The following is an 8,084-nucleotide window of genomic DNA, read 5'->3' as shown; positions in this document are numbered from 1 at the left end:
TTTCCTTCTTGGGCATTGTATTGACTTTACTGCCTGAAAATCTCATCTCTTGTTCTGGCTTTTCAGTGTAAAGCCTCTGCAAGTGGGAACAGATGCAGTCATACTTGAGAGGGAAGTGTGCATGGCTGCATGGCACAGTGAGGATGTGTGCTGGGGTCTGCAGCCTCTCCCTTCCACAGGACGTGTTCCATGAGAGCGTGAAGAGCCACCTGAAACTGCTAAGCAGGATCAGAACAGCAATTGTTTCTTTTCTCTTTCTGGTTGAGTATTACGTGAACAGGAGTAAGGGGAGAGTTCTAGAGGTGTGTAAATCTACATATCAGCATTTATGGAATAATTTAAAATAACCAGCAAGCATGTTTGAGCCTGGGCAGTTTGAGTTGGCCTGTAGTCCTGAATCCTGCTATATGCAATACTTAGTCTTATGCCTAAACAGCCAGCACTATAGGGATTGGTAGAGGGAAAGAACTGAGAAAATGGAATCTCCAGAATGCAGCATTTACTGCTGCTGTTCTGCTTTTCTATCTGATAGGACATTCACATTGCCTCGAGCTTCAGCTGTGTGAGTATCCTGAGTGTGAGTACACAGAGGATACTGGAGAGATGCACCTTTGGGCTGGCTTTTATAGTTATTCCTATGCAGGAGGTTGAGACTGTTGTGAACAGATGAATGCAGGAGGCAAGAGATGTCTCATTTGTGACCATGGCTGTATCTGTGCAGGCACAATGTCTGTAACTGATCTGGCGTGAGACTTTTGCTGTAGGAAGAGTGAATCACTTAAGCTTTTCCTAGAGGGAATTTGGTACATAACGCTCATTGACTTCATGTCTAAAGTGTGAGGCTTAAGGGGCTGAGCATGCAGATATGTGCTGAGCTGTCTCTTTGAGAAGATGAACATTTTGAAATGTTGCAACATCTGCTTATCTTATGGTACAGAGCTGCAACAAAAGAACATCTACGTACCGAGACAAGATGGGAATCTTGGAGCACTTCTTCACTGTCACATTGTCTGTTATCCTGTAAATATTCTGCTGTATGGCAGCACGATGTGTGTGTCACTTCTGAACTCTGTGGCATGCTCATCGTTTTTGAGAAGAGATTCAGGAAAGAAATAACAATTTATCTGCCTGGCAGACAGTGACAAAGGAATTGTAATAATTCGAGTAGAGTGTGGTTCACCCTCGCGAGGTTTCTTTGAACACTTTTTTGGTGGGGCTTTGGTTTGTTTTTGTAGTTGCTATATAATAGGTCTTGTACAGATCAGCTGCGCTTTTCACTACCATTCTGGTCGCTGTTTGGCATGGGGAGGTGTTCTTTATTTCTTATTGTGGCTGATGATTGAGGTAGGAGGAAACTACTTTGGATATATCTGCAGGTGTGGAGCTGTGCCATATGAAGCTTTTAATGCAGTGCTTCTTCACCGATCCCAGTTTATAGACTGCCCACGTACAATACTTCTAAGGAAAGAAATCACCCTTAAAAAAGCCCCGTGTTGGCTTTCATTTGACTGATAATCAGGTGATGCAGTTCAATAGCTAGCGTTATCAGAGCATTTATAATGTTGATGCTGTAACTGTGCCAGTGGTCTAAACCAGATGGGAATATTAACAGGCCGTGTCCCACAAAGGACCTCAGAATTCCCAGCTGTGGGTTGAAATAGCCCTAAATGGTTAGTCTTCAGGATGTGCTCCAAAGCATACTAGGATTCCTCCCATCCCTCCCCAACCCTCTAAAAGTTGAAAAATAAGAGCATTAAAAGGGCATGGCACTGTGATAACTGATAATAAACTGGTTGCCTGCTGCTCCAGTGACTTGGAAAGCACTGCAAACCATCTACCTCAGAATTAGTTCTCAGGCTTCTGCCCAGAAAGGGAAGTTGAACGTAGCATTTCTTCTGGTTTTCTGTTCTGTGGCTGCAGTGTTCCAGGGAAGAAGTGGGATGTCTCAGAAGACCAAACCATCTAGATCCTGCAAATGTTTTGCTGTGACTGCTGTTCAGTATTTCCATCCAATGCAAAAGGTTGTTCATCCAGAGCATTCACTTGACTGACACTCAGGCAAAGGCAACTAGAGATTTATAGAGGATTTGAACAGGATGAGAGTAACTGTAAGGCAAGGAGGCAAAAAACTATACTTCAGCTGAAGCTAATTCAAATCCATGAGCTCATCTCTGTTCTCTCCCTTAACTTTTATCCTCAGTCTCAATACCAAAATTTATAGGTAGAGGCTAGGATTAATAGGGCTGTGGCAGGATAAATAAATAGGGCTAGGATAAATAAATGCTGTGAATCCTCTAAGTGTAAGAAACAGCTGGAATAGTTGCATCTGCAGTCTGTAGTGAGTAGATTTGATAGTGCCTACCACAATCATTTTTTGAAGGCAGTTAGAAAAGCTGCTTTCCTAATTGTGTTGCTGTTCCTAAAAAGTCTTTTCCAGGACTGTTTCTCTACAAGCAAGCTGCCTGCAGGCTGTCATTGGAACGGTCAGACTGCTCATCGCCATTAACCCAGCAGGCACTCTGGTCCATTGATGGTCACAGCAGTAACCATGCTGCACTCCCATTGTCGTACAGAAATAGTTTTGTTCTGTCCTTTATCTCCTATTAGTCAGCTGACTTGGACTCAGCTCCCACAGACTGTTTTGAGATGCAAGTAATCGCAGTTTGGCTTTAGCATCAGTGTGGAATAATGTGTTCTAATTTTATTATTCTGACCCAGATCTTGTTGCTAAATGCAGCAGTGTATGGGAATTGCGCTCCTTGTTCAGCTACACTAAAACCACAGACGGAACATACTTTCAAAGATGTGTAGCCTGGGATAGGACAAGTAAGCAAAACTTAAGAAAACTTTAAATAAAGCTGTAAGGGTCGCCTTACCAAACAGTTCATGCACCGTTATGGGTGAGTTAGCTCAGGTAAATACGCTGCCTGTGTGCCCTCAGGCACTAACAGCTGCTGGATGATTTGCAAAGTAGCAGCCTTTGTCTAATAAATGCAGGGCGTGTGCGAAAGTTCAGGTGCCTTGTAGTACCCTTAACGCTTTCAGGAGGTTGCCAGGTGCCACTGCTTGTTATAATGTGAGGCAAACCAACCCTCCTGACGGCTGGGGGCTCACAGAAAAGCTGACAGGCGCTGTCCTCTCCCTAAAAGAAGGCAGCGTGGTGGTTCTTGGCCGCGAGTCTTGGTCCCGGGGCATTCGCTGGATTGTGTGACTTCTTGGAATAGACAAATAGTTCGCTCCATCCCGGGCGGCTTTTCATTCCAGCCGCACGAAGCGAACCTTGCTGCTCCGTCGCCGTGGCCCCAGCTGCGTCGTCCTGGCCGGGGCCGAAGCTGCAGTGAAGGCGCTGACCGCTGGGCGGGGGAAGCAGAGCTGCGGATCCCAGGGGAACTCGTCGGTCCGCCCCGGAGCGGCCCGGGGAGCGCCTGGAGACGGGTGTTCGGAGCCGAGGATGGAAATGGCTGATGTGAACCCGCACAGAAGATCAACGAAGTGACTTCAGAAGCTACGTAGAACGTGTATTTTTATCTTTTTAGGTACATCCCCCGTTGCCATGACGCTTCATAGCTGCCAGCAATAGCTAAAGACAGAGAAAACTTCCCTGAGTAATGCTAAAAGCTTCCAGGCAGGATAGGAGTAGAAATAAGCTAGGTTTTGCTGCCTGTTACCTCTTATCCATGTCACTTCTATTAGAAGCTGCAACTGATGAGAAGTAATAGTGATTAAATTAAATAATTAAAAAAAAAGACTTCAAAGATCATGGGACCAGAGTACATCTGTTACCTTGCTAATCAGAGCTACAGCGGATGGGAAGCTGGATTTGATTCAAGATCCAGTAAGGCCACGCAGCTCAGGGTGATGTTATGTGTGCTGTAGAGAGGACTCATGCAAGGAAGTTGTTGTGAGAGGCTGGGTCTCGAGATGTCGCTGTGTGCTGGAATACAACCAGAACTGCAGACAGTGCCCTCAGCCCCGGGGAACACAGTCCTTAAGTGTTCTTTCTGACACTAGGTTACTAAATAAGTGGAGGTGACGTTGATGGAGGAGTAGCTGGCTGTAAAGAAATGCCGCATGTGACCACCATGGCCTGGGGTCTTCAATGAAATGATTCCTCTTGAGCTGTTTATTCTTAGCACACCACTCTTCTTCAGAGTTCAGAAACCAGGTCCACGCTGTGTGCGATATGTATTCCGCATAGTGTAAAACTCTAATGGAAAAGTTGCTACGTATCTCTGCTTAAACAACCACTGTGCAGCACAAATCAACAGGGAGTAATGCCAGCTACACCTGGCAATAGAAATTGACATCTCCTTGGCTCATCAGCGCAGCCACCCAGCAGCTGTGTGGCATGTCAGCTCTGCAGCCCCAGCCCTCAGGTCCTGGCCATGTATTGTGTCCAGTGGCATCGCATGGTGCCCCAGGTGCCAGATCTTTGCTCACAATATGGAGCGCTGCTCTCTGGCCCCTCACGCTCAGTGACCTGCAGCCCTGAGATGGATGTCCCTACACGCGAGGACTCCGCTCCAACTAGACAACTTTGGCGATGTTTGGTCAAACGTTTTGCTCCCCTTTTCTCTTTCCTATCTCCCATCTTTTCATAAATGTTTCGCTTCCCAAGTCTTATCTGCCCTCTGTGCTTTGCTGAGTTTTTTCCTGTCTGGAAAGACCTCGAAGAAAGAAAATGAGCAGAGAGGTGAAACAACGAAACAGGTGCTGCGGGATTTCCTCTGTTCAGTGGCTGCTCCGGGACCGCTGTTTTCTGAGGGTGCTGTGCCCGTTCCCCTCCGCTCCCCACAGTTTCTCTCGGGCCTCGCAGCCCCGTTCCCGCCCGGCGCGCGCTCCCTCAGCCGCCGCTCGCGCCCGGCGCGCACCTGCCGCCCCGCCGCCCGTCCCGCAGCGCCCCCTGGCGGCGGCCCGGCCCTCGCCGCCCCTCCCTCTCCATCCCCGGGCTCTGCCCTATTGTTCTCCCTTCCCTCGCTCCCTCCCTCCGCCCGGGGCTCTCGTTCCTCCCCGGCTCTCCTCCATCCTTCCCCCCCTCCCTCCTCCCGCGCTCGCCGTCCCTTCCCGCCCCGCTCCTCGGAGCTGATGTCACGCTCCCGCTGAAGGCGCGGGCGATCATGGCTGCTGCGGCCGTGCCGCCGGCCTCCAGCTAACGGCCGCGATGGAGCCGGCCGGCCTGCTGCGGTTCCTGCGGAAGCTCAAGGAGGTTTTCGACGTGTGCGACGAGGATGCGGACGGCTTCATCCGGGTGGAGCACTTCGTCGCCCTGGGGCTGCAGTTCGGCCAAGGGGATGAGGTGAGCGGGGCCACCCGCGCTGCGGCCGGTTCCCCACCGCCCCTCGGCGCGGCCCGGGGCGGCTCGGCCCTCCCCGACCCCCAGGGAGCCCCAGCCCCCTGCCCGCGGCCGCCGGAGCCGCTCCGCCTCTCAGCGGGTCCCAGAGCCCCCCCCGGAGGGCAGCGCGGAGCCGCCTCCCCGCGAGGCAGGGCAGGGCAGGGCGGGGCGGGCAGGTTCCCCTCCCAGGGGTCCCGGAGCCCCCCGACCCCCCCAGCCCTCGTCCCGAGCCGTTGTATCCCGGCCGCAGCTCGGCCTTTCCCGCCCGGGCTCCGCGGCACGCGGCTTTGCTCCGCGGGTTTCTGTAGAACCGCTCCGTCGGTGGCACCGCTGTAAATCCGCGCATCGCGGAGCGGGACCCACACCCGTACGGACGGGGTGCTGACAAGCCTCGGGTTCGGAACCGTTCCCCGAAGCGATGCAATGAAGGGTTGCAATAAAGGGTTGTAAACGCTTTCCCTAAAAGACCTCCCGGTGCACGGCGCGGAGCCGGCAGCGCTGGGCAGGGAGCGCTCCGGGAGCGGTCCGCGCTGCGGGGCTCGGTTCGGGCGCGATGCTGGTGGCGGAACGCGGCTGGCGAGCGGGGTCAGGAGACAGAAGGTTTATAGCGTGCACAAAGCCACAGGTCCGTTAAACAGCTTCTGAATGAGAAGCTATGGTTTCTTGTTTGAGCCAGCAAAATAAGGGGGGGGAAACGTGAGTAACAGCAGAGAGCCTCGACCTCTGGGTTTATTTGTCTCTGAGTAAGTTGTACGCTTTCACATAAACTAATAGAACTATTTCTAAACCCTTATTGCCAGATGCGTTGTGTTAGAATTGCTCTTTCCGCTGCTGTGTTTATTTGGAGGCAGATCGCTGGCTCTCAGCAGCACAGAGGAAGGTCAGGTCCACAGGCTGTTATAGGAGAGCGACTTGGATCATAGCAATCCTTTTTGGTCCTGGAAATAAACGTATGATGTTGTGAGAGGTGAGCAGGTTCGGCGTGTTGTGAAGGAGGATCCAGGTGGCGGTCTCATAGGCCTAGGGTGAATTGGAACCTATTGGGTGGAAAACATTTAAACGAAACAAAGAGAAGAGTGAACCTGGTAATCTAACAGAGATGGCAGTAGAAAAGCAGCAGTTGTCAGTGGTGGCATCTCGCAGGTTTCAGGAGAGGCTGCGTAGCCTAAAGAGGCACTGCTGGAGCGCACTTCCCTTTAACGCATCGTAATGTATTTACCGTCACTGAAAATCAGTGATGCGTTTGAAGATGCTGCATTTCTTGGGTACGATCCACCTTGGCGCCTTTTGCATTCAAAAGAAACCTTTCCATTGGTATCAGTGGAAGATTGGTTGGCCCTGGGTCTGTTATTTGTTCCTTCTATAAATGTAATTCACCTGGCCATGGGAAGGGCCCCATTTTGTAGCACTGTGGCCTGAATAATTCTGACTCCTAGCAGTGGTAGCCCTGGGTCACGTCTCTGTCCTTTAAGCTGTGCCAGCCTGATACACACACCTTGCCACATCCCTGCCTTCCCAACCCCTCCAAGGTTTGCAGTCGATAAATTCTCAGTGCCCACTTCACTGCGGGTTGTGGCTCAGGCATTTAGCCTCTTCTGTTTTTTATTTCCATTTCCTTTTTCTTCTTACTTTTTATTCTGGATGTGTGTGTAGTCAACATGCTGAAATTTATTATTTCTGAAAGATCTACAACTCTCTGAAAACTGCCCTAAGGCAAAACATTGCAGCAAGGCAGCAACTTTCTGTTCCAGTAAAGTGGCGCGTACCTGCACAGTCAAAATAATACATTTTAGAATTTTGAATTATCTTTTTTTTTAATATTTTACTTTAGAGGCCTTCGCCTCTAACAGCGTGACGCTTTTCTTTTTTAATGCCCCACCGTTGCCGCTGTTCCTCATTCCATCCTGCTCTTCCCCCATGCACTGCAATCTCCGTGTTGCCTGCACTGAGTCCGCCGCAGCAGAGCGGTGTTTGTGGCCGAGCAGCTGTCCAGGTGAGGTGCTTCAGCGTGGAAGCACTCCTAGCAAGTTTGCTTTCATGCTGCAGTATTTTGTTGTTGTTACTGCTTTTTAACACTGGAGCTCAATGTGGCTCTGTCTGTTTTCCTGCTGTTGCTGTGGAGTACAGAGCCGTAGCCGTGGGCTTGGTCCTTAGCAGTGTCTGCAGGTGCAGCACTGGCCTTCAGCTGAGCCTGTACAAACAGAATAGAAGCAAACCCATCACCTACAAGGCGTGTTTTCAACCAGAGGAAGGAGTGACTAGGCCATGTTAATTTGGCCAGGAGGAAAATCATCTCCACGGTGCCTGAACTACCAGCATGTTACCAACACAGCTGCTGAGCCCTGCTTGCCCGTACAAATGGTTGTGGAACTTCTCACTCGTCTCAGCAATTCCGTTAGCGTTCTGGTCTCTGTTCTTCTCGTCTGCCTGTAGGCATCTAGCTCCTCCATGGTCATTAATGAGCAACTGAACACTCAGAGGTAACAGGTCCCAAGGATTAAATTCATCCTTCAGAGCAGTTTCTTTACCTCTCCTGGCAACAGAAACTCTGAGCGTGAGACGTTTTGATTCAGTGCTTAAAGATAACAGGCTTGGGCCTTGCTTTCCCATTGAATGGTCTGTTTGCTGTTTGTGGAAGGATCTGAAGAAAGATGTGAAGGGCTGTTTCCAAAGCGACGTGGCTGAATGGCGTACACACTAGTTGAAGAAACACTTCACATAGCATTGAAAAATGCCAAGAGTCTCTTGCCAT

The 8,084-nt window shown here is 50.5% G+C and overlaps 1 protein-coding gene across 2 annotated transcripts in view; it reads left to right on the top strand.

The window, feature by feature from the left end:
- RAB11FIP4 (RAB11 family interacting protein 4) overlaps positions 5,057-8,084 on the top strand; it is a 91,237-nt gene continuing 88,209 nt past the window's right edge. The window contains exon 1 of one of the 2 annotated variants that reach the window (XM_021414672.1): positions 5,057-5,296. In XM_021414672.1, coding sequence (XP_021270347.1) covers positions 5,162-5,296 — 135 coding nt within the window. In that variant the 5' untranslated portion in view covers positions 5,057-5,161. The remainder of the gene's footprint in view (positions 5,297-8,084) is intronic. The other variant, XM_021414671.1, reaches the window with a different exon arrangement.

The sequence above is a fragment of the Numida meleagris genome, chromosome 17 (genome assembly GCF_002078875.1).
Source record: "Numida meleagris isolate 19003 breed g44 Domestic line chromosome 17, NumMel1.0, whole genome shotgun sequence".
Taxonomy (NCBI): domain Eukaryota; kingdom Metazoa; phylum Chordata; class Aves; order Galliformes; family Numididae; genus Numida; species Numida meleagris.
Note: the sequence above shows the minus strand (reverse complement) of the source record. Positions and strands in the feature narration are given on the sequence as shown.